Genomic DNA, 24961 nt, shown 5'->3' with positions numbered 1-24961 from the left:
CTGGGATATGTAACCCTAGAGGACATATACAAGGAAATGCAAAGAGTCATGAATTTCATTATTAAAACCTACTTTTAGAACTTGCCTGCAGTATTTTGCCATGTTAGATAAAATTAGTTTGTATAGATGTCAGAGCAGCACACCAAAATAGGAAAGGTCACTCTTTAATTTGTTATTTTTTACCTCAATGTACACACAAGTGATTGGTTTAGGTATACAAGTTATAAATATACATCTGCTGGGAAAGCTCATAGCTGAAATTAGATGTGACAAACAGAGATAATACAAAGGTCCAGAAGACAACTAACAGTGGGAAAACTGCTTTTTAACAGTGGGAAAAGACCTCTGCTTCTAATTCCAAAGGTTCTGTATCATGGGAATTCAGGGAATTTGCAGATCATGAGGAAGACTAGAAGCTGACTCAAGTACAAATTACAGCAGAAATGAAGGTGCAAAACAGAGATTAAGGACGGTACCAAAATTACTGGGAGAAGTATGCAAGAAATTTTTGTGTTTACAGTAACATATTTATGGAAGGCCTTACAAAGTAAGAATGAAAAAAACCCAAATAATCTGAGTGTGATAAATTAAGATATAGGAAGTCTAGAAAAGAAAGCATATATCAAGATTACCGGAACACAAAAATTATTTTAACCACAAAATTTCAATTTTGCTTTTCAGAAACAGGAAGAGAAAAACAAGAGGAAAACCCAAAGGGATCAGAAACCAAAACTAGTAGAGGCAAAAATCTACCAGGGTATGGCCTGGTAGGAATACCAGTATTGAAAGATGAGAAAACACAGAAGAAACTAAAGTTAGGAAAAAGCTAGATAGAGAAGACAAAAAAATAAATTAGTGATAATATAAACGAAAGAGTGATAAGAGCTTTGGAGACAGAACAGCACAGAGAATTTCAACAAAAGCAGAGAAAGTAACTCAAGGGATCAAACTGGGTAAATGTATAAGGAAGTCTCCTGCATACATGATACTATGCACATGTTAGAGCTCTCCAAATGGACTTCAAACTCAGCACATCTGACAACATGACCTTTTTCAGGGAAAACAAATTTCACTAGTTTGACTATAAAACTAGACAAGAAGCAGCTGTGCAAGTACAGAAAAAAGGCACCCAGAGCTACCAAAGAAGCCAGAGAATTGATTACCTTTGTTCGAACAAAGAGCAGCATGGCAAACATGGTGAAGAGAGCCAGATGAACAGCCAGTAGTAGAAAAACACTGTTGGAAAGGAAATATATCATAAGTATTAACAGTAACTTTATCTTATTCTTAATATCCTGTACTGAAAATGTAAAATTATGCCATATAAAGAAAACCAGCAGTGTTTTTAAGAAGTTATATGGAGATTACAGGAGGAAATGGGGGTTTTGGTACAAAATAAAAATCACACTTATGTGCCTCAGTTCTTCCCTTACAAAAGGGCTTAGAAAAGCAGAATCAAAACCTCCCACTCAACTAGCGTTAAAAAACCTATGTCACACACAAAGTGTGTCAAAGTCTAGAGATCCTGTACATACCAAGGGGAATCAAAAAGTTACCACAATCTTCACCCTCAATGACCTGATCTCACTGAGCACTTACCTACCCAATCCAGAAGGAAGCTGCTCAGATGCCCCACACCGGAACCCAAAGGATAACAACCTGCCTGCTACTAGCCATCCTGTGAAAGGATGTTTTTTGTGCTATAACCCACCTCATCATTTCAGGCAATGTGCTGTTGATACTTTTTAACGTTTTCTTCATCATAGAAGAATTCTGGAGGAGAAAGAACGGGCGTAGGATTCTTCTTATTCTCACACTCTGCAAAAAACAACAGATCAGACATTGAATTCCTGCAAGACTGGCAGCTCAAATACTTTGAATGCAAGTTTGTCAGAAAGCACTGGACACACACATCAACTAATCCAACAGTGGAACAGAAAAAGAACTGAGCTCTTCTCTCCTGAGCTCACAAAACACCAAAAAAGATTCCACACCTCATTAAAATGAGGAGAGATTGCTTTAAAAACACACATCGACATTTCAATAGTCTCATCAGGCCACTAATTGGAAACAATCTAACTTTACTGCCCAGCAGATGTAACAATCTGGCAAGAGATGGCATTTCTGTATATTCTGTCAAACTCCATTTCAAGAAAGGGATTAATAGAGAGCTACTTCCCATAAAAACAAATGTATATTCTAAAAAGAAGTGCTTAACTTCTATTTTCAGACTGCTTTATAACTAAAGGGCCTGCTAATTACTTAGCAATTTCTGTCTCTGACAAGACTCAAGCTGTAAGTGCTTTTTTACCCCATACCACTGCAGTAAAGCATCTTTTTGATTCTTGCAGTCAAGACATTTGCAATGGAGAGTACAGTATTACATTAAGGAGGGCTCTTCTTGAACCTTTTCCAAGCCTGATGCTCCTCGCAGGACACAACTGTTTTGAACACAGCACACCTCACCTTCAGGTTAGAAAGCAGATGTTAAACTACCTGATTACCTTTTTCTTATACTTTACTACAGAAGCTTTGCCATTCAGTCAAGTTAAGCACATAATTCTCCAATTGCATAACAAAATTGGTGCCAGGCAATTAATTTTCCCTGCTCTCTTCAACTGCTGACAAACTAAAGCCATGAGTGCTATTTAATTTTACCAACAAACACAAAATTTACATTAAGAATCAAACAGAATTCTTTGCTGAGCTACATTACGCCAAACGTTTTCTGTGCTTCAGTGAATTATCCAGCTATGAAAGACCAAAGTAAAGCTGTTCTTACCTCTTTGCAGAAAAAACTCAGTGACACAATCCAATCAGCGAGGGAAACAATTAATGTCAGTATATAAGCCATTAGCCATTTATTTTTCCAAAATTCTTTCCATCCAATTAAGTAAGTCTGGACAAGGGGAAAAAAAAGAACAACAATAACTTACTTTAATAATAAAATCCAATACTCTAATGAGTCAGCACCAATTTTTTTCCAAGTATCTGCAATTATAAATTAGTGCTCTTAAAAAGCTCTCCAAAACCCAAACAAAAATACATTGTTGAGAGATTTTTTTTCTACAAGAACTAAATAAAGATCAGCAAAAGTAAAAGGTGTACAAAGGCCACATGAGAGAAATCCTTTGCATGCAAGAAAATTCTCCACTTAATAAACATAAAAAAGGGATTTCCAGAAATAAGTATCCAAAGAAAGGTCAGTTTCTAACAACTTTTATTTTGTGTAAATGAACTGACACATATTTGTTATATACCCTGTTTTTATAGTCTAATACAAGCAGCTAAGCCAAAACGCTTGCACTCTCAGTAAAATTTAGTTCACTCACTTAGGAAATTTAAGTTTAAAAAAATGGAATACAAATCTTAAGTAAATATACACTTGCTAATTTCTCTTGAAATGAGACTCTAATAAAGCAAGGCAATTTTGTCCTGCAAACTCAAGATCTGAAAAACAATTCTACCACACACCTACTGCTTCATTCAGTACCAGATGAAGGAGATGCTCACCTTCACAGATACATCAACCATGAACACCAGGAAGCACAGCAGCTCCATGCTCTCCGTGAGGCCACAGGGAGGATTCCAGCTCGGAAGGCGGTACCGCACATCCGACGTGACAGTGAGTGAGGAAGGCTCTTCAATGAAAGCCAAAGCCAAGATTACAGTAATGGTTAAATTCAAAATCCTGTTTGGACAGAGATTAAATCAAAAATAAAACCAACAAAACCATTTAAAAAAGGTACAAAAAACCACTACCCCAAAACAAGCCCCATAAAATAGCCACGAAATGAGTCAAAATAATAACAAAATATTTACAATAAAGCAATTTTCTTTGAAGTAAACCATGCTTTCTGAGACCATATTTCACTCAAATGGGTTAGACCAGAAGGCAGCACTTGATTAGCATGTTGTTGCTTGCACTGGAGATGTAACTGCTGACCACCAAATAACCTGAGGTGGTGTCCTTTTGAAACTAACAGCAGCAAACAATCTTGCTGGTATCCAACATGTTTAGAAACAGACACTTTAAAAACTCTTAAGGCACAGTGCTTTAAATCATGCTAATTAGTCCACTCATGCAAAAGTCCTGTGGCTGTTTGCAAACAGCCATCTACGTCATCATACATCCATAAAATTTTCTCCTTTCCACTTCAATCAAGTTCACATGTGGCCACAAGAACTTGCTTCTCAGAATAAGTTCTTATAAAGGTAAAAACACAATTACCTAATTATCTAGAAAGTAAGGAAGAGGAAGAGTAGTTTTTCAGGAAGACTAACTCCTAAACAAAAAAGCAAAGAGAATAAGCAAGTTCTTACCACTGGCAAGTCCTGGAATAGTACCATCGATACAGCCACAGGGATTTGGAGTCCACACGGTGATTTATAGATCGGTACTGAAGGCAGGAAGCAAAAAGGCTAATTCAAACATTACATTCAGTCTGTCTCAAAAACAAATATCAAGTGACCAAAGCAAACCAGATTAGCACATGTTAATAATTATTAAAGTATCAGGTCACCCTGACCACACAGGTACTCTATCATGTGTGAAAAAAGGCAAGACTGTAAAGAAGTTCTGCTATCTAAAGACCACAGAGCTGCTCAGATAATTCGACTGTATGCCAGTGATCTCAATGAAGCACTGTCATAATTTAAAATAACAGCATTTATTCAGTGATTTTTCAGTGACTATTGTATGTACTTGTCAAAATGGCCCACCCACTTAATTCCCTTCTCCAACATTCATTCCACTCATGGATCTTCTTTTGTCTTTCTCTTCCAACAGGCCATAAGATGCAAACAAATAAATTCTGAATAGAAGAGACTGCAACCTATGTCTTTGAATAAAATATGCTTCCAGACCAGGAAGTGCCTGTGACTCTTAAGGAATCCCCAAAATATGTCCCTCCTCTGGGACAGCTCCTGGGCTGTTCTTAATCTGCCCCCGCTGAGTAGATGCTTCCAGAAAGGTGGCTACACCTTAAGGACATCTGTCCCCAGAAATCACCCAACCAAAAGCCATCTAGATGCAGCAAGAGAACTCAAGAACTGCCCTTCAGCATTCCTACTGCCTGGGAGAAAACAGGATCTAGGAACCTGCAGTAATGGCCAGTAAAGGAGAGACAAAGAGGGAATCAAGACTTCCAAAGGCACCAAGTTCAGCTGAAGCCGAGTTCCAGCTTCACACTTGAAGCCAGACTTAAACTCTTGAGTTTTTACCAGCTCTGCAAGTAGTCAGATTGAGAGGAAAATTACAGGGTTTGCTGAAATTGTTTATCTTAGCAGTAGGTTAGTCACTAGCAAAACACCCACAATCAAACCAACCCAAACAAATAAACAAACAAAAAACCACCATGAAAATCATTCCACAAACCAGCATGTCTTCTCAAATCCTTAAAGAGATTACTTAATTGTGGGGAAAAAGATATTTCTCCTAGGCAGAAGTTCAGTGAGACTTGCATACCACAGGAATTTGGAATTCTGATTTTGCTTTGTGAATTGAGATGGTGGCTTACAAATGTTGCCTGAACATAGAAGAACTTAAAAACTGGCAGAGTGTGTCACAAACATCCAGCATGGGAAGCATAACAGCTAATAAAAACATGGTTACTTACCTGTATTGCATCTTCAATAAATACTATGGCTTGGTTTATATGAAGGTCATTATCAGCTCCAGCACCTATCAAGTAAAAAAGAAATAAAAATCTCTTGCTGTATTTTGGATAAACACACTTTGGATAAAACCACTTATCAGTTAACAGAAGGTGCACAATCATTGTTCTCACACAAAGGGCACTGTACACACACACAAAAAAAGAGAGTTCCTGCCACATCTGCTCTCAGCAGCACTGTGCATTACATTAAATAAGTAATAATGATATCAAGCACATCATGTACCTGTGTTTTGTTAAAAGGTTCTCTTTTAGGTTTAAGTAGCCATATTACACTGGTAGTTAAGTACCAGTGTAGTACTTAATACAGTATACAGAGACAAGTCCTAACAGGCAAAATAATTGAGATTCAAATTGTTCTTTGACAGAGCATACAGTCAAGTGAAGCCAGGAAAATCAGGCACTACTATTATAGCAATTTTTATTTTTGTTTAATAACGATACTGCGGTCTAGAGTGATCTTGTCCCTCCGAAACCAACAGGAATCTCCAGTCATATGAGACCTAAACTAAGTGCTTTTTAAATTCGCACCGAGAGTTACTATTACCATACCAAACAGATCAGAGCTCAAGACACAGGAAGGGGTGAAAGAACACAATTTGAAATAAAATACCACTAAATTACTTACTATGACACTTTTCAAACCCCATAATTAAGAAGTCTATGTGAAGATAGACACATAAAAAATTAAGGGCAGCCACTTGTGTTTACTTGAAGTAAGACCTTTCAGGAACTAACCTGGCAAGTAAGCCAAGAAGAGAAATAAAGGTAGTTAAGGTCAAAACAAGGAAGGAAAAAAAAAGGAGATAAAAAGCTGATGGGGACTCTAGATATGAAAAAGATATGCTAGTGTAGCCTTCCCACACAGGGGAAGAGTCCCAAGGAGCACTTCATACCATCTCAACCCAGGAGACAGCCTGGGATACTACAGAAGAGTCCAGCCCAGCAGCAGCAAAATGCCCTCCGCCACACACCAAGCAATGCCAAAAACACCACTGATCAGAGTCACAGACAATTTTATGTTCCACATGATTCAGCAGCATCAATTTCCTACAAAGACTGAGAACAGTTTTTAAATGTCACTCTTTATCTGAGAGCATCAGCAACAACAGTTTTGTACTGATCCTGATATGAACCATGGCACAAGAAAGATCTGATCACAAACAGGAGACAAGCCAGGTTCACACAGTAAAGACTGTTTTTTTAATGACATTTCACACTAGTGAGATAAAAACAAAAGTTGCTTTAAGGAACCACTAGCTAAAAGCATTGCAAGAACAGCAAAAGTTTTAGGTACTTGAAGCACACAGCAAGTCACTAGTGTTGATGGCAAGGATTTTGGAAAGGCAGAATCTAAGTGACTGTCAGTATAAGAATAAAACAGGGAAATTAGCCAAAAATGTTTACTATAGCAATTTCTCCATGCATTCTACCATGGATATCCAACTTATTCTGCAACTCTTAGTCACAGGAAGTGATGATTAAAGCACTGCTCGCTTTGGGCACACAGAATCCATCCGAGACTCCGCTGCACTTCGGGAACTGCACGGAAGAACAAAAAGTGAAGGCTCCCTTAGGTGATGCAATATCCTGAAAAGAGAGAACCTGAGGTCTCCAAAGAATTCCATCCTGGGGGAACTGAGATGTCACACCTACGACAGTCGCCGGGTTCGAGAAAACCTTGTCAGCACTTTAGAGGAAAACCCTAAAATTACATAAGGAAACCTGCAGCAGTGCAAGGCTCGCACCTGAAACCAGCGCCAGCGGCTCCCCCAGAGCCGTGCCCGCCGGAGCTGCCGGGAGCAGCCCGGGCAGGGCGGCCGAGCCCCGCAGCAGCCCGGGGAGCTTCCTGCCGCTCCCGGGAGCGCCCCAGCTCTGCGGGAAAGGCGACAGCTCCGCCCGCCCCGGGCACTCACCGTCCTCGCCAGCCGAGCCGGCACCGTCGCGCTCCTGCCACAGCCCCCGGCCCAGCCGCCAGCGCCGCGGGGGCAGCAGCGGCTCCACCTCAGCGCCGGCCTCCATCCGCACCACCGACCACGGGCTACGACGGGGCAGGACGGGGCGGGAGGGAGGGAGGGAGGGAGGGAGGGAGGGAGGGAGGGAGGGAAGGGACCGGGGGCGGGACGGGAGCGGGGCTCGGCCCGCCCCGGGCGGCTCCGCCCGCAGCATGTGACCGGCCGCGAGGGAGAGCGGGATCCGCGGCCCCGCCGGGCTCCTCCCGCCCGGCCTTCGCCACCCCCGGGCGCCATTTCCCGGCCAACCCTGGTTGCTGGAGCAGCGTCGGGTTTTCACACCCCACACGTCATTTATGGATTAGAAAATACATCCCTGATAAGGAGTTAGATCTTTTTTGCCTCAGGCTAGTTGCAGGCTCCTGGCTGGGTGCCTCAGGGCAGCTGCATGGCCGCTTCCCACATATATCACAGTCCTAAATATCCATGTGCATCCCTGGTCGCAGAAAGTACTTAACTTGTGTTTAATCACCTAAGCATTCCATAAACAGCCATGAAATTCACTCGTGTTGCTTTCACTGTTAGAGATGCTTCACTTGTGCTAATTGTCCACTTTTCTCACGGTCCCCTTCACACGCCCTTCCACTGGTTGGTTTCATACAGCTGCAATTTCAAAAGAGCCATCAAGACAATTTACCAACGGTTTTCTGCTGCATACTGGGATCTGTAGCAGCATAATAACACAAGAGTTTATCAATCCCTCATTTTAGTATTCCAGCTTGGGAAGTACAAGTAGGCCCATCCTGTGCTCTTTAATTGAAAGCTACATGTTTATCAAATGGGGTGCTCTTTACTTCAGTGAATATTTTACACATTTACTAGCCAAGATTATAAGGCAAATGGATGGGCCTGTGATGGAAACTACATCAAAACCTGCCACTTTAAAGCTAAACTGGAAAGCTGATCATCCTATATTAATTGATCAATGGCCTTTAACGGATAAAAAAATTAAATATCCTTAAAAGATTGGTAAAGGAACAATTACGGCAAAGTCACATCACCCCCACGAAGAGTCCCTGGAATTCACCAGTATTCATCATCCACAAGAAGACATTGGACTCCTGGAGGTTGCTTCATGACCTCCTGAGGTAATGGACTTCCTTTGTGACTTGATGGTTTCATCTTTCAATGGGACCCTTCTGAGAGAAATCCTTTGTTGATAATAGAATGGGTTTTTCTTCCCAACAGGTTTCAAAGACAATTTTTACAGTTTTAGAGGTGATAGCACAAATTGTAATGAGGGCCAGAACAAGATTGGTACATTTAGCAGGTCAAGAATTTGCAGTTATCTATTTACCATTGAAAAAATATTATCTTGATTGGGCAACGCAAAATTCTGATGATTTCCCAGGTATTTGTTCTGTTCATTACCTAGCTCACTAATTATTGCAGGTAAAATTGAGTTTTAGAGATAACCTATATTAAGTGAAGAACCTTTAAATGTAATAACTCTCTTCACTGATGGATCTGGCAAAAGTCACAATCAGTCATAACTTGGTTGAACCAAACAACTAAAGCTTGGGAATCAGATGTCCAAATAATAGAAGGATCTCCTCAAATTGTTGAACTTGCCCATGTGGTTTGGGGTTTTCAGCTCTTTCCACAACTTTTTAATTTAATTACAGATTCTGCTTATGTTACTAATGTGGTTAAAAGAATATTTTTAATTAAAGGCAATTAACTCAAGAAGCTGAAGAAAATCCTTAATAAATGATCTCTTAGCCAAACTACAGTTTAAGTATATTGGGAGTAAAAGAGGGAGTCAATTAAAAAAAATTATTACAACAGTCAGCTCAGGAACTGTTAAGCAGGTCATCCCTGCTCATTATCACAGTATAATCCAGTTTTGAACATTCTGTTTGACAAATTAATTTCCGCAGTTAAACAAGACAGGAAGTCAGTCCACATCTTCAACTAAAGAAATTCATTCCTTTTTTTCTAGCTTGGATACCTGCAAGTAAAAAAGAAAACAATTCAGTAGCAAAAATAAGCTTCTTCTTCCATCAACATCTCCTACTGGTTGTAAAAGAGACACACAAAGACCAGGTTTTTATGAAGTGGACAAATCTCTTGGTTTGACCAAATGCATCTAATCTTATGGTGTAACACTGGAAACAGCAGAAGATGGCATCTCATCCTTGCAAGTAGATGTGCCAGCTTTCTTCCGAGCTGCATCACAGTTCCTTCAAATTATGGCAACAATTAAAATCCCAGTGAATATTTTGGCACCTGGAAGTGCATCATTTGTGCTCTGACCACAAATCCTTTACTTCAGACACAGCTCCAAGGCAGAAGCTACAGACAGCATTGCCAGAGTTCCTATGGTTGTTCCAAAACCCCCATGCCAGGTAGAGCTGAATGACAGGAAGACTCCAAGAGCAAATCTGGTAATTCCCAGCAAGTGCTATGATCTTAAATTCCTTTTACCCCTGTTCCTTCTGCAGAAAATGTAAAGGGAATTTTGCACTAAAAATGGATTGACAACTAAACTGACTTGACTACACTACGGACATCCAAAGCAGGAAAGTACTTTCTACAAATCCAACAGATTATCATTAGCACTCCAAATTGTTTCAATTCACAAATGAGCTTGAGCTGTAACATGACTCTCCTATAGGAAAACCTGGCATTACCTAAGTAAAGGTGGATTTTATGTCAAGTTTATGCCATATTTTCACAGTCCTGTTACTATGCCAGAAAAATCTTAAGTGCAGATTGAGTCCCAGGAGCAAAATCATCAGTGGGACACTGTCCTAGAGTGATTATCTTCAGAATTACAATTGTGCTGAACACCTACAGTAAGAGGAAACTCTTCCTGTATTCCTTTTTTTGAATAGGGCAGATTTGACTCAAACCACTGCAAGTTATTATTTTTCAGTCTTGCAAAGTGCTGTAGGAGTTATCAGTTCAGGCTACTCTTATCTACACAATAAAATCTTCCCCAGACTTGCCTCCTGGTTTCCAGGAATAAGTTGCCACTACCCTTGCAGAGCACAACTGCTATTACATACAAATTTAGTTAAAGAATGCAACAATATCTGCATCATTAAAAGATCTTAATCACATTTACTGGAAGCATAAGATAATTACATTTTGGTCCAGACCCTACAAAAACATTTTGCCTGACTCCCACTGAGACCAAGATAACTTTTGTCCTAGACTTCAGTGGAAAAAAGTTCAATATGATGTAAAAAAACCCCCACTATACATACTTTACAATAGTAAAGTACTGCACATAGTAGCTTTTATCCCAGGTTTCAAGGTAGTAAAATACTATTACAACATGTCTGGCATTTCACAGATGAAGGAATTAGTATTTTATTACATGTATAGACATATTTTTAAAAGCAACTGGCAGAAAAAAAAAATCTCTGGCAGAAAAAACTTTAAGGGGTGCTAAAATTCTTCACCCCAGCATATGTGCCATAAAAGAGGCATTAAAAATAAGTTTGAAGGAGTGGCTAAAAATTATAAAAAGTTAAGCATGGTTCCAATAATCGCCTAGGCCCCTCCCCATCTCAGTGCTCAAACTGAGCACAGTACCATTACTGCTTCTGTGTTTGAGCAAACATGAATTTGTGAGTCAGCTAACTTGAGATTCAAAAAAGGAACTGTTGCAGAAGCAGGTGGGAGAAGCACAGTGAATTGCTGCCTCTTACACTGGCTTTTTCCACGCTGATGTAGGTAAAGTCTTAATTCTGCATTTAAGCAGATCCCTTCAGACAGGCCCTGAACTGAAACCAAAACACAAAAGCTTGTTTCTCCCATTAGCACAGGACTTCATGAGTCTGGATACACCTATTACTTTCTGTCCTCAGTACACCAATTCTTTTATTTTTTCTTGTTCTTGTTTTCATAGCAGTATGACAAAAAAGAACCTAAACAGCCTACACTGAAATCAGGGGATTTAACATCACAGTTGTGTGAAAAGAACAATCAGTTATTTCTTAAATAACTGCTATTCTAAATATTAGTTGTGTTTTACTGGAGATTCACTGGAACCAGTGAATTTATTTGTATTCAAATTATTTGAATAATTTCAATGCAAGATCATTCCAGAAGCAGATTTACCTGTTTGTCTATACACCTGAACTGCCAGGACCACGAGGTGTTGTAGAGGAAAGGCCTCAGGTCAAAACGGTTGTCATCTGGACTGTAGTTTTCAGCGTGGTAGGAAGGAGTGAGGATGGTCATTTTGTGCCTGTTGACTGAATACATCCTGAAGAAATGCTTAACCTTGGATGCCACCTGGTGTACAAGGAATGTAGCTTTTAACCAGATGAAGTTTCTTAGTATTTTAATTTAAAAATTGAGAGGAGCACAGTATTTTGGAGACTTTTTTCTATCTTGACATGGTCCATATATTCTTTCAAAGCACGAGTCATTTTTTGTCTCAGAACACATAACAAAAGGCTTCAACAGTAGTTGGTCATCTGTATTTTAGAGAACAATTTTCCCTGAGGTATAATTCTGAAGTAATTGTTTTCAAATTACCCAATTAACAACTGTTTTAAAAATTTGCAGCACAAGACAGCAAGCTCCATTTAGGAGATGTAGACCAGCTTTTCTAGCATATTCTGCTGCAACTGTAGAATAATCTCTATACACAAAATAATGAAACTATTACTTTCAGTTAAAAGGAACCTGACCTTTCGCCTAACATACTTTATTTTGTCAAAAGCATTAAACTATTTGATATTTTTTTCTCTTTGGTATATTACCTCTCTTGGTGTACAAATTTCCTTCCATATATTAATCAGCTTACAGAACATACTGTATGGTCCAGCCTTTGCAATTTTCCTCAATTTCCCATAGATTGAGAGCTCTGCATATGTCATCCCCATATCTGCCTGAAAACAAACACACAGAATGTCAAAGAAAATCTATGCAAATTTTAATGAATACTTTCATGGAGCAATTAAAACAACCCAGTTAAATCAAAGAAACACCAAAATGAAATTGTCAAGGTCAAAAATACATAGTAATACTATGAGCAGAAATAAAAGAAACCCACTGGAATCTCTCTGAATTGGGAGATTGGAGGCCACAGAGGTAGTTTTATCAGTCCTCTCCTTTCCAAAGGGATAGAAAAGAGAAGGATGTGGGGAGAAGAGTGCTTTGCCACCAGTCATTTTCATAGCAGCAAGGCCCTGACTTTCTTTTGCTATTAAAAAAACCATAAAACAAACTGTATTTTACAATACTCATCCTTCTAAGTGTCCAAAAGTCTAAAATAGTTCAAAAATTAATTTGCTAACAATAGTTTTGGAAACTACTGTCACCCCAGAGCAAGTGTGGGGAATTAATGTTGGTAGCTTTAAGACTGCCTGTCAGAAAGCATGGTTACATACACCTATGGGACAAACCCCAGATTTTGGGGGAAGGCTTAAAGCATTTTAAAGGCACTGCCCATTATTACCTCATCAGTTTGAGCCACTTGTCCATCCACCAGGGGCTCCAATTCCGCAGTGGGTGGAGCTGACACGATACTGTAAGGGAGAGGAAAAAGGAAAAAACGATTCCATGCAGTCTTATTAATGCTGGTTTGTTAAAACAGCGCTTCATCCCAAAAATGAAGCACCTGGCTCAGATAGTTCTTCCAGTGGAATGAACAAACACAGTCACTCAATCATTGCTCACCTCCTGAGGGCTGTGAGCTGGAAATTTTCAATGCAGTACTGAATGAAGTTCTTCAAATCAGTCTTGCTGATGCCACCAATGGGGTTGATATCAGCACTGGAGCAGTCGTACTTGGTCAAGTAACCACGGAGACTGAGCAAAACAGGAAATTTTATACAGCAACAGTTAATAATAATGTAACTGCAGCATAATAGATAATCCTTGACACTATAGAGAATTTATATGTAGCATGAAGAAAGGGAGAAACAGACTGCAGATTAATAATGTATTTATACCTAAAGGGCAACATGTTTAACTGCAGCAGGGTGTCCTGGCTTGTAAGATAAGCATGTATTCTATTTACCATCTGTTGGAGGTTGGGCAGTTTTCTTATCTCTTCCAAGAACAATGTCTCCCTCCAGGGAGATATCTTCTGTTAATAAGCCATTGAATGACTCACTGCATGACTGGTAAAGTTACATCATCCCACTGTGAGATGCTCCACCCAGAGGGAGGAGCCAAACATCCTTACCTTCATAAAATGAGCATTTTTGGGATATCAGGGGCAGCCCTTCACTGGATTCCCAGAGAAGCAGTCTTCTTCTCTGCTGGATTCCCAGAGGAAGATCAGGCCCATCACTCCATCACCAGATCTTCAGAGAAAACTACACCCTTCTACAGATCCCCTCTTCCAAGAGGAACAGCTGAGACCTTCTCTACACTGGACCTCCAGAGGGAAACTACATCAGTCTACAGGACCACGGCTTGGACAGAACCGTATCTGCTACCACCGCTCTAGCCACCAAGTATCAGGTTGTATCTCTAACTCTGTCAGTGGTTCTTCTTTTGTGCTATTGTATGTATTTGGTTCTTTGTTCCCTTTTTTCTAATAAATTGTATTTCTGACTGAAGAGCCTCTCAGTGGTTTTGCTTTTCAAACCAGAACACAGGGTTATCCTAAAGCCCTGAAACTTTCAGAAGATGATACTTTAAACAATCATAAAGCACTGCGAAACTGTCCATGCTAAGGCAATATGTGCAAAATAATTAAAACATTGTGCTGACTAATTAAAATAATAAATCTCGAAACATACACACAACCAGCTCACAGCTTTAGAGGTTACCACTCCCACAGTCTTACAGGGATTGTTTTAATCTTCAAATACTAGCTCTAGTAACAGTACTCCAGATTTTAAGCTGCTTTTTCAGCTCAAAGTTCACATCCTCATTCCTAATGCAGTTACTGAAAATTCAACATATTGGGAAGTTAGCCTAAGGAATGCACAGGTAAGCTCTACTGACAACAGCATTTTATGGGAAAGCTATAGCAATACTTTGGGCTAAACCTCTGAAAAATACACCATTTCCCATTCAAGCTGATTTAACTATTTTCATTGATTTCACTGTTACCAGTGCATTCTTAGGTTGTTACCTCTTCTGAGTCATCATCTACAGTGATATTTGGTAGAGTTGAAGGAAATGACAGTGACCTGTTCCACATGGTTTTGGATTCTCAGTTTTTACCAACCTTTCATCCACATTGGCTGATCCCAGCACCAGCAGTCCCCCTGGCATCCCACGAGCCCACAGTGTCAGCTGAGCAAACAGGTAGGCAAGGACCATTCTTATTCTAGCCTGCAAAGTAAAAGGAAAAGGAAAGCAAAATTTACATAGCAGAGTGATTTCTCTCCAGTCACTTTTATTAATCAGTTGTCTAAACAAGCTCATGAAGAACAAAATGGGGGCAGGGTAAGTGTGACTGCAGGAAGGATAGTCTTTTGGAGAAATTGCTGAGCACACTCAGGAAATCCAGGTTCAGTATCAGCTACTGCCACAAACTAAGGAAGTTTCTCCTGGCCAACGGCAAATTGGGGAGTAGGTGCCATCTGCTACCTCTGAAGCACTAACAAGGATCCATGATGGAAGAAGCGTGCAGATAAACTATATTCTTTTACAGTGTAAATAAATCCCTCTAGTCTAATAGAAAACATTTGCGAAAAGTTTGCTTTTGTCCCCATTTTGAAACTCAAGCTTTTTCTAACAATGCCTGGGATCCAGCCTTCAGCTCCAGCAGCAATTGTGGGTGATGTTAAGCCAATATCCAGACTCCCCTGTGACTTAAACCTCTCCTGCTACCAAAAAGCTGACAAAGAATTCAATGTTTGCTTCCAGAGCAAACAGCTGGATTTGTCCAGTAACAGAGAGAGAAAGATCAAATTCCTCAAATTAACAAAAACTATCAAACAGGATAACCAACACTCGGAACTAAAGCAGAATTGCTGGTTAGGTTGGAAAACCAAAAAAAATCAAACCAAAACCCACAGAACCAAAAGAGTGTGGCCCGATTCAGCCTACAGGACACACACCTGCACATTCTGGAGTGCCAGGTTCTCTCTGCTACTCCCTCCATAGACAGAAAACCGGGGAGTTCGACCTGTCACCACGCTGAAGATCCCCACAACAGCTTTCACAGCCGCATCTATGTTCAGGTTGATGTGGTAGCTGAGAAGAATTCAAGCACAAGTGACTCAGCCAGCACAATCTGACTATATAAAACAGAAAAAACCCACCAAAATTCCACCCATCAAATGAGACTTTAAATCTGCTAAAATCTCAGATCTGGTAGGAAGAAACTTAGGAAAGAATAACAGTTTTCAGAGTCTGTTTCCAAAATTCCATGTCCTTTGCCAAATGCTTCTAAGTCTGCCACACTTTAACACTTTAGTAATACTATCTGCAGCATTCCTACTTAACCCACCTCCTATTCCTCTCTTATTTTTTTTCCCTTTTTGAGACTGAATGTTTTAGATGTAAGTCGTTGCCAGAACATACTGTTTCTTCCCACCACTTTCTGAGCTTGTACCTGCCTATTTGCTCAGCCAGCAGTTTGGCCCTGTTGCAGGTATCCTGGGAGGAGTTCTCACTAGCCATGTAGCACGTGGTGAAGACACGCCTGCAGAATTCATGAGGATCCTCAGGGATGTAGGTATCATCGTTCACAATCCTGCGTGCATCAGCCAGCACATCTGCATCTGAGGACAGAGCAGAAGAAACAGAACAGGAGTGGAAATTATTGTGCTCCTCCCTTTGCAAGATATGCAAATAGCTTGTACATCCTTTGTATTCCAATTAAGCTTTACAGTGCCCATGACAAATAAGATCACTACATCTAATGTCCCAAAAAAAATTTCATCTATAAAAGAATTACCAATTTTGCTCCCGATTTTGAGCACAGAAATTTTAAATCCCTTAGATCTACTGAAGAATCTTCATAGAAAACATGATCCAGTATGTACAAAGACTTAGCTAAAAGCATGAAGTCTGCTTAAAGCCAGAACTAAAAGAAATTAAACCATTCCTAACCATGCATTGTAGTGCTGCTTTTAATAGAAGGGGAAAATTCTCAGAATAAGCTGAAGACTGCATCAGCCAACATTTGAACAATAGTCTAGACAGAAAAGAGTCTGAGTTCCACATCCAATTCTTAAACCCAAAATGGAAACCATTATGCCAATTCAGAGGATCTGAATCTGGACACACTGGAATTTTCACTGGAATTTCTGAAGAGATACAAAGTATTCCATTAGAACGACACAAAAAGGGTATACCATTAATAAGCTCTTGCAGCTACTCCACCCAGCTAATATTAACTTATCCATAACCATTAGTAAACACAGCTGGCCAGCCACACAGACCTACTTACTGCCATTCTTGACTGCCAGGCAAACCTGGTGACACATGGAATACACTATGCAAGCTGTAGCAGAGCTGTCAATTCCACCACTCAGAGGTAGGAGAAACCCTGCCTTAAAAACAGAGCAAGGAATAGGTTCCACATAGCAAAATTAGAAAAAAAAATACGTATTGTACCATTCAGAAACACATTCCAGTAGAAGAATGACAGGCATTGTTCAAGGCTTTATATTGTTCAAGGTTTATATTCTACTGGGGAGAAACAGAAGAAACCACCCAGAGCAAATCCTCTGAAACTCTCATCAACTGGGCAATCAAACAAGTAGTCACTGTAAAACCCTTTGGCTAGAAAAAATTCTATTTGTCTTTACCCTCTAGCAAGACAGAAATGCTAAAAAAAGGATTACATTTTTCATATATACTTTACTATTACACTGAATAACTACTTCATGTCACTCTGCTGCACTCAAGAAATGACAATTCCTAAGGGAAGGGTGCACAAAGCATACTGAAGTCACACTTGGAATACAATTTTTATGTCTGACTGAGCTACCAGTGAAAAACTCAAACTTTGCACCTTGGACTAAGATCAGTTTGGGTTACCAGCAGCACAGAAAAACAATTTGGATTGTGCCTGTGGCAAAAAAAGTAGCTGTGTATGCCAAGGGAAAAACAAACCCAGTTGTTCTTACCTGTTTGCTGCGCCTTAAATAGTCCCAGAGCCAACATGCAGGTCCAAGGCTGAAATTACAGAACACATGATTGTTCTAAGAAGGTTACAACAAGTCAACATATTTACTGTGGTCTTCCAATGAGAGATTTCCTTTACTTAAATCTGAACAACATCTTATGTTTATCTCTTTCTTTGAGTTTTGGAGGGGTTTTTTTAAATCAAAATAATCTTCAAGCAACAGATTCAGCATTTGATTACCTGATCTCCTCCTCAGGACTGTGGTGTCGCCACTGGATTGGCATACAAGTAGGAACAGCTAAATCATCAGGACACGACAGAGCAAAGTTCACTTTTATCCTGGGATAAGGATTCACTTTACTTGCCTAAGCAATAGTACAGAAGAATTCAGAAGACACAAATTTTAATGTAGTTTTAAAAACATCAGCTAAGATACTGTGAAAATCAAGACATGCAAATACTTCTTACATCCAATGACTATTCAAACTTGGCACAGTTTACAAACACAAAGAGTTCTTACCGCCAAGTTGCGAGATGAAATCTCTGCTCTGTAACTTTGAACATCCTCCAGGTCCAAAGTGGCAACCAGCACCTCCTGTGGAAAGGCTTTCAACATCAGATCACTCTACACAAACAGATAAACAATGCTTGGCAAAAGATTCAGCATCAGCTGTGGCAAAGGAAAAGGCAAGAAATGTTACTGGGGAAAGTGATGGAGCTTGTACATAACACGAGGAAAGCTAGATGACAAATCTACTGTTTTCTGAAATCAAAGTGAAACCTTGTGTCCACAAAATTGGGTCTTAATTAGAACATTGCAGTCTTTGCCCTTTCTTCCTTTAAATAAGGGAATCTCAATTAGCAGGGTCTCTCCTCCTCATGATGATTGCATACAAAAATGTTTTCATGAAGTTCTTCCACTGTGACAATTCTTCATTCCTCACAAAAGCAGGAGAGCTACTGTAGGTAATCTGACTAGGAAAACACTCAGATCTAGTTGAATAATAATTAAAATACACCTTTTTTAGTCTAGAGATGTGGACCTAGATCTGGAATATCTGGGAACTGTTGAGCATAAGTGTCCTAGCAGTATGGGGTGAATACATTACCACATCATCGAGTGAGAACTGGGATCCTTGTGCAACAGTTTCTCCATTCATGGAAATCATGGCACAGCCATCATAATAGAGACGATCACCATCACAGCCTTTCTGATTTGCTAATATATATATACCACCATTCTGCCAGGGAAACAAACATGCAGGGAAGAGAAAAAAACTGTTCAGAATGTAGCACCTGACAGGATGTTAAAAATCAAAATGTTATTTCTCTGTTCCTGCCCTTCTTACAAATTTCCTCTCCCTTTACATTGAGAATGATTTATGGCTGGGATTCTCTCTTGATAGGAGTCACTATTAGTAGCAAGAGTCATTCCCTCAACCCAAAGAGAGAGAGCTGCACTTCTAAATTGAAATTCTGAGTTCAAATTGAGGTTGAGAAAAGCAGGAAGGTGATAACAGCTGTGTTTGGATATCAGAGGAGAAAGCAGATACTGTTAAATATAAGCAAAGCATGTTAAATTAAAATGACAAAGCATCTTTTTCACAGTGTAATGTACACTTATTGCTTTACTTTTGTTCCCATCACTGTTAGATAGGATTACAGAGCAAATAATAAATGTCTTCTCATTTTTCAAGCAAACAGAACTTTCCACACCTTTGCTGTGGCAGAATTCACCAGATCCACCCGGGCATGAGCTTTCCGCAGCACGTGGTGACTCCCGGAAGAGTTGGTGAAAATTTCCACACCATCAAGTCCCATCTCAATGTGAGGGCTGTCAAGGCAAAAGGCACAAAAATAAATCACTACTGTGCTGTGAAAACTGCAAATGTCATTAAAAATCACTGACAAAGAGAAACATCTATGTCACTGTCGTTTTTCTGTATGTCTTAGCTCAAACAAGGATAGGGCTTTCAAAACTTTCTTTTTCTTGCATTGCCCAGCTCTTCTGTCAAAGACCAGCAGTGGCTGCAGACGTCAAGAGGGCTTTTGCTCAGTCTGTTCTAAATAAAATGCCTTCTACTCTATAGAAGGCCAGGTCTCAAAGAAAGAGAGAAAACATAATCTTGGTCTGAAAGGGCAACATGGATATACACTGCAAAGTCAGTTGTCCCATTTTCCTTGTCTCTTAGTAAATCAAAAACAGAACCACAAGGAGAGGATTTTTACTGCTTTTTTTTCTTTTTCCAATGTCATAAGAAATAAACGCTTAAAAAAAAAAATCACATCTTCAAAACACACCACATCTTCTGCAGTTACAAGGAAATTAATGTAACTGGGAGATTGGAAAAGTATCAGGAATGTGAGCACCAGAGTTACTTGTCATTTATTTCCTTAGGTCACTCTTCTCATTCTGCTTCTTTTTGGTATTTTTCCCCTACCTTCCTGTTTTGAGTTGATTTAGTTTAACAACCAACATTTCTTTGCCATCCTGCACCTTGCCTAAGGAGGTCTTTCCCATGATGTATTTGTTGCTCCTAATTATATTTTATCTTACTGGCACTTTCTTAAAGATAAATTACATAGAAGAATAATAAGCAGATCTCTTCAAACATTTCTTTCAGGCAGCTCCAATGTATGTTTTAGATTACATTTATTTCCTTTTCTACTTTACCTGTTTGGTGCCCAGAGTTCTTCACATATTTCTGCCCCTAGGCAGGTATCTTTAGTTGCTAGCACTGCATCCCCAAAAGGAACAGTTTCCTGAGGAAAAGCAAGAACATTCTTACACATATGCAGTAGAATAAGCTGTTCAATTCAAAAACTTAACTACAAATCTTAAGAAAATATAAAAATTGAATGCTTACTTGTGTGAAATTAGTGACACAGTATCAATCACATTATACCTTCTTTCGTTTCATATCAAGTAGGAGTAAAAAAAATTCTGAAATGCAAATTTCTGGACTGATTGAAATTTCATGTTTTAATTTCAGTAGTATTCAGATGCAGTGCTTTGCTTAAGGACAGGAATTAAACAATCTACAAAACAGAGACTGTCTGTTGTTTGGAATCACACTCATGCTTTAATGGGAACTAACATAAATTTTAGATCCTTCTGAACGAATAAGGTTTAAACAATTTCAAATTTAATTTTTTTAACCTAAAAAGATATACCCAATTCTAGCCTCAAGCACAGATAAACTCAGTACCAAAATTGTGCAAAATATGGCAATCAAGGTTCTGTATGTACAAATAACTGAGGAAGATTTAAAATTTACTTGCTTTGCTACCATATACTAACTTAAATAATATTAAATTATGCTCTCATTTAATGCAATTTAGAACCACCCTGAAACATATGAATCCACAACATGGCTGGCAGCAAAATTTTGGAGACTACAGTTTTTAATTGCTGAATCTGGAAGATGCTAAATTAAAACAAAACAAAACAAAACAACAACAAAAAAAAAAAACCAGCTTACCTGTCCAGTCACTTCCTGAATAATCCGGGGCAGAAAATATTCCTCCACATGCCTAAATCAAAATTATAGAGTGTGAATACATCATTACATAAATCACAGCATATAAACTGGTTCTCATCTCACCTTCTAATGCTGCTTAAAGAAACCATGTGGAAGTAGTACAGGGCTGTGTGTGTTTAAAAAATAATAAAAAAAAAAATTCAAATTTCTGTGGAATTAATCAGAAATGCTGACATTTTAAGATAGCAACATCTGTGCTTCAGAAAGGCAAGATAAACAGCACCCCATCCTGGCCAGAAAGCAGACCTAACAAAGAACACACCATGCAAGACAAATGCCAGGTAGAAGTTTCTCTTTTTACAGGGCTACTACACAAGCAGCTCAGAACCAGCTGGGGCTCAGAGGAGGGACCAGAAGTGCTTTGCTGAGACCCTCAAGCTGGAAGCACTCCCTGACTACAAGATGAGTGCACAGCATCAGAGCCAAGTGCCAGACATGTTCTGCATCATCATAAGGCAGGCAGCTTTCATTAACCGCAGTTGTTGAAGTTTTGACAGAGCTCATCCATTTCAGTGTTTGCCAATTCAGTACTAGGATGCAGCAATCAGGAGGTAAACACAGCCCTTTCCAGTCCTGAGCTGGCTGTTCTTAGAAAGCACACACCAGGAAAATGACACTTTACACTGGCTATAGGATCAAGCAGCCCCACTTTTTCTTCCAGCTCAGCTACTGAGAGTCTGACTGCTCAATAAGCTTCCTACAACCACATAGCTTGGCTGACTCTGTCCTGCTGCTCTCCCTGTAGCAGCCAATGAGGATTTGCTCTGGATATTTCAACCCTGTTGCTGTGGCTGCAAATGGCAAGCTGTGTTTTTTAACACAATTCTTAAGAGTTGCCAGCATACCTTGCTTTGCTCCATGGGGTGAACCATCTAAGTTCCCTGTAGTTTCCTGCATTTGCCAGTGATATTTTTGGTCTGATCAGAAGAATCTTCCTTAAATAAAACAAAACAGAAAAACTGAGTTTACACATGATGCACAGCCAAACAAGCCTATATATGAACACTGATTAAGAACAACTTATTTTTTTCTAGTATAATGTAACATTTTTAAAGTTTCTTGCAGACTCAAGGAGGTTTTTTTTAACTCTTCCAGAAAGCAGTGGGAATTTAGTTTCCACAAATCAGAAAAGAAAAAACAGATAATGAGAAACCTTAGTTGTCTCTTTCAAACTTTAGCTAATAGGAAGATAAATCCATCACTCCAGCACTGAAGAATCTTACTTGAAGACTGAACTGGTGTCTTAAAAGAGAATGTATTACCTCACAAAACACATCAAGAACTACTTACTTATTTAAAAAGATCACTCGACAATTGTAGCGAACATTTCTGTGCAGAACAGGCCTGTGGAAATAAGCGCCAAAATATGCAGTAACTACAGTTACTAAATGAAATTATAAAAAGTTACAGAATCTACTTTACTGCAAAAACTATTCATAAGACCTCATTAGAGGGAATCAAGCAAAAGAATATATGAAGTTTTAGCTTCTATTTTTTTAGTTAAAGTAGTAGTTTGAAAAAATCTGAGTTACTGACTGTGGTGTCAATCTCAGATATATCAGCTACTACCTGAGCCTTAGTAACATGAGCATACCAGAAGATTCCCCATGGCTGGGCCATGTTATTTAAAAAATGTGACCTCCTGTGATACTACCAACCCAGTTCAAAATCAAACTAGCTTTACACAATTATATCAGTTCTAACATGTTGATTTTACAGATATAATTTACCACACTTCCATGTCAGCACGAGGCATACAATGGCTTCAGTGAGTTTCACATACACTTATGTTGTTTACAATGTCTGTCAGTGAAAGCAGCCCCTGCATTCCCACAAGACAGTGAATTTATAAAGCCTTTTGAATTACACCTCACACAAAGTTTGACCTATAGCAATACGTATCAGACTTTAAGGTTTCCAATAGATAACTGCAATTATCCTATTTCTCTCTTGAAGGGATCAGCCACCAGCAATCTTTGGAAGGATTATATTTCAGAAAGTGTTCTGCACGTTGCAGTCCTGGTCATGGTAATTAAAAGGGGAAAAGCAGTGCAGTTCCTAAGATACGTTTGACAGTTTGGTGCAGAGCCCCCACTATCCAGAGCATGGCACAAGCAGCATTCCCTAAGGACTTATCCCTTTATCAGAGGTTTACAAAAAAAAAACAAAACCAAAAAACAAAAAAACAAAAAAAACCCAAAACACTAAAAAACTTACATTCCCACATCACAGATAATATCTTGAGTAGTTGGAGACTCCAAGAGCTTTTCCAGAACTTGAAACGAATGCAAGAGTGTGTCTGACTCATAAAAGTGATCTGAGCAGCCATAACCACTGTGCATAGAAACAAGGAGAAATAAAAAATACAGCCAGATCAGCACCAGAGCCAGAGAACCAAATTTACTTTAGACAGGGAGCATTTCACCCACACAGGCAATTTATATAGAAAATGAAGAAAAAGTGCTGTCAACACCATCCCTATTTACAACATTTAAAACTGCAGCATTCTGTATCACCCCATGATATTCCTTACAGGACAGCAGCCTGGGCCCAGGCAGAAATCAAAGCACTACAGTTCCCCTGGAAGAAAACTCACTGAAATAGGTTAAAAATTATCGCTACCAGTCAGGTTTCCGAGACAAGAGACCCAATCCCATGCTCACAACTACAGAGGAAAACTCACTGAAATAGGTTAAAAATTATCGCTACCAGTCAGGTTTCCGAGACAAGAGACCCAATTCCATGCTCACAACTACAGAGGAAAACTCACTGAAATAGGTTAAAAATTATCGCTACCAGTCAGGTTTCCGAGACAAGAGACCCAGTCCTGTGCTCACAACTACAGTGCTTTTCTTTGCACCACATTCTGTAAGTATGGCTCTGGGCACTGCAGCACCACGAGGCTGATGCTCTTCTCGACTGTTCTTCCACAGGTAACCGGAATCGCACCAAACCTAGCGCCAGCAAAGCGCCCTTACCAGATTTCGAGCTCTGGGCCAAGCCGGTACCGGGCTCCTTTGCTCTTGGCGATGTCGATACCTGTAAGAGTGTTGGGAGCGCAGTGCGTCAAACAGGCACGGTCTGCGCCGCCCCGCCCGCGGCAGGAGGGAAGGAGGGAGAGAAGGGAGCGGAAGAGTATTCCTGATAGCCGGGGACAGCAGCCACTCACTTCTGAGAATCCTCTCCAGGTTGCCCTCAAAGTCCAGAGCCCACTGGTTAAGGGCGCAGGTGGCCACTGTCACTGCCCGGCCCATGGCGGCCCCAGCGCCTTCCCCGCTGCTTCCGGGGCGGCGCAGGGCCGGGGCTGCCCGCCCCTGCTCCGGCCGGGGCTGCCGGTCCCGCCTCCCGGTCCCTCCCCCGGCCGCTCCTCCCGCTCCCTCCCCCGGCCCCGGCAGCAGCACGTGTACCGTCAGTGCTTCAAGCACTGGATCCTTGCAGACCCGGTGTCCACCCGCGCTGTGGCTCCTCCGGCGCCGTGCGCTGCTGCACTCCCTTACGCACCTTCTGCAGTTTTATCTCCCCAGAGCCCTGAATAACGGGAATGCAGCCTTAACCTGTTTCTTAGCCCTGCAGCTTATTTTAAGAAGTGTCTCTCAAACCGAGTTCAGAGTGCGGGTGCTGAATGAAGATAACTGGAACAGGGTGCAACCTTCTGTGCGGTTCTCATTTCAGCATCATCCCGACAGCTCTCAGGGTGCTGACCCCAGAGAGGCTGACTTCTTCAAAGTC

The 24961-nt window shown here is 40.2% G+C and overlaps 2 protein-coding genes across 18 annotated transcripts in view; both read right to left on the bottom strand.

Annotated features, from left to right (window-relative positions):
• TPCN2 (two pore segment channel 2) overlaps window positions 1–7749 on the bottom strand; it is a 57147-nt gene extending 49398 nt beyond the window's left edge. For 13 of the 14 annotated variants that reach the window (XR_012056198.1, XR_012056199.1, XR_012056200.1 and 10 more), the window contains exons 1-7: window positions 7592–7749; window positions 5619–5683; window positions 4324–4400; window positions 3514–3691; window positions 2783–2899; window positions 1712–1818; window positions 1164–1236 (exon numbers count right to left, since the gene is read on the bottom strand). Coding sequence is in view for 7 of the 14 variants with exons in the window: in XM_041716467.2 (XP_041572401.2) it covers window positions 1164–1236; window positions 1712–1818; window positions 2783–2899; window positions 3514–3691; window positions 4324–4400; window positions 5619–5683; window positions 7592–7697 (723 nt within the window). In the remaining 7 variants the exon portion in view is untranslated. Of the gene's footprint in view, window positions 1–1163; window positions 1237–1711; window positions 1819–2782; window positions 2900–3513; window positions 3692–4323; window positions 4401–5618; window positions 5684–7591 lie in introns of those variants that run through there. The other variant, XM_072929500.1, reaches the window with a different exon arrangement.
• Window positions 7750–9331: 1582 nt separating this feature from the next.
• Window positions 9332–24579, bottom strand: NADSYN1 (NAD synthetase 1). Of its 4 annotated transcripts, none has more exons than XM_032748569.3 (21): window positions 24402–24579; window positions 24211–24271; window positions 23450–23566; window positions 22523–22576; window positions 22078–22191; window positions 21173–21224; window positions 20365–20453; window positions 19407–19524; window positions 18800–18931; window positions 18211–18315; window positions 17931–18055; window positions 17692–17740; window positions 17010–17112; window positions 16170–16338; window positions 15673–15808; window positions 14835–14941; window positions 13328–13459; window positions 13107–13176; window positions 12409–12537; window positions 11759–11935; window positions 9332–9638 (listed from the first exon to the last, which is right to left on the bottom strand). In XM_032748569.3, exons 1-21 carry the CDS (start codon window positions 24484–24486, stop codon window positions 9612–9614), a joined length of 2151 nt encoding a protein of 716 aa, XP_032604460.1. In that variant the 5' UTR covers window positions 24487–24579; the 3' UTR covers window positions 9332–9611. The 4 variants fall into 4 exon arrangements, with proteins under 4 accessions (XP_032604460.1, XP_032604462.1, XP_032604461.1 ...); XM_032748571.3 differs by having other exon boundaries at window positions 18211–18285; XM_032748570.3 differs by having other exon boundaries at window positions 22078–22167; window positions 24402–24578.
• Between the last annotated feature and the right edge of the window lie 382 nt (window positions 24580–24961).

The sequence above is a fragment of the Taeniopygia guttata genome, chromosome 5 (assembly GCF_048771995.1).
Source record: "Taeniopygia guttata chromosome 5, bTaeGut7.mat, whole genome shotgun sequence".
Taxonomy (NCBI): Eukaryota; Metazoa; Chordata; class Aves; order Passeriformes; family Estrildidae; genus Taeniopygia; species Taeniopygia guttata.
Note: the sequence above shows the minus strand (reverse complement) of the source record. Positions and strands in the feature narration are given on the sequence as shown.

What these genes read in the sequence shown, in the direction of transcription:
- NADSYN1 (XM_032748569.3), bottom strand. Translation starts at nt 24,486, where the DNA reads ATGGGCCGGGCAGTGACAGTGGCCACCTGCGCCCTTAACCAGTGGGCT. An exon ending in CCTGGCAGTCAAGAATGGCA is followed by an intron (nt 16,339 to 17,009) that starts GTAAGTAGGTCT and finishes CTCTGTCCTCAG; the next exon opens with ATGCAGATGTGCTGGCTGAT. An exon ending in TCAGGTGTATAGACAAACAG is followed by an intron (nt 9,639 to 11,758) that starts GTAAATCTGCTT and finishes TTTTACTTGCAG; the next exon opens with GTATCCAAGCTAGAAAAAAA.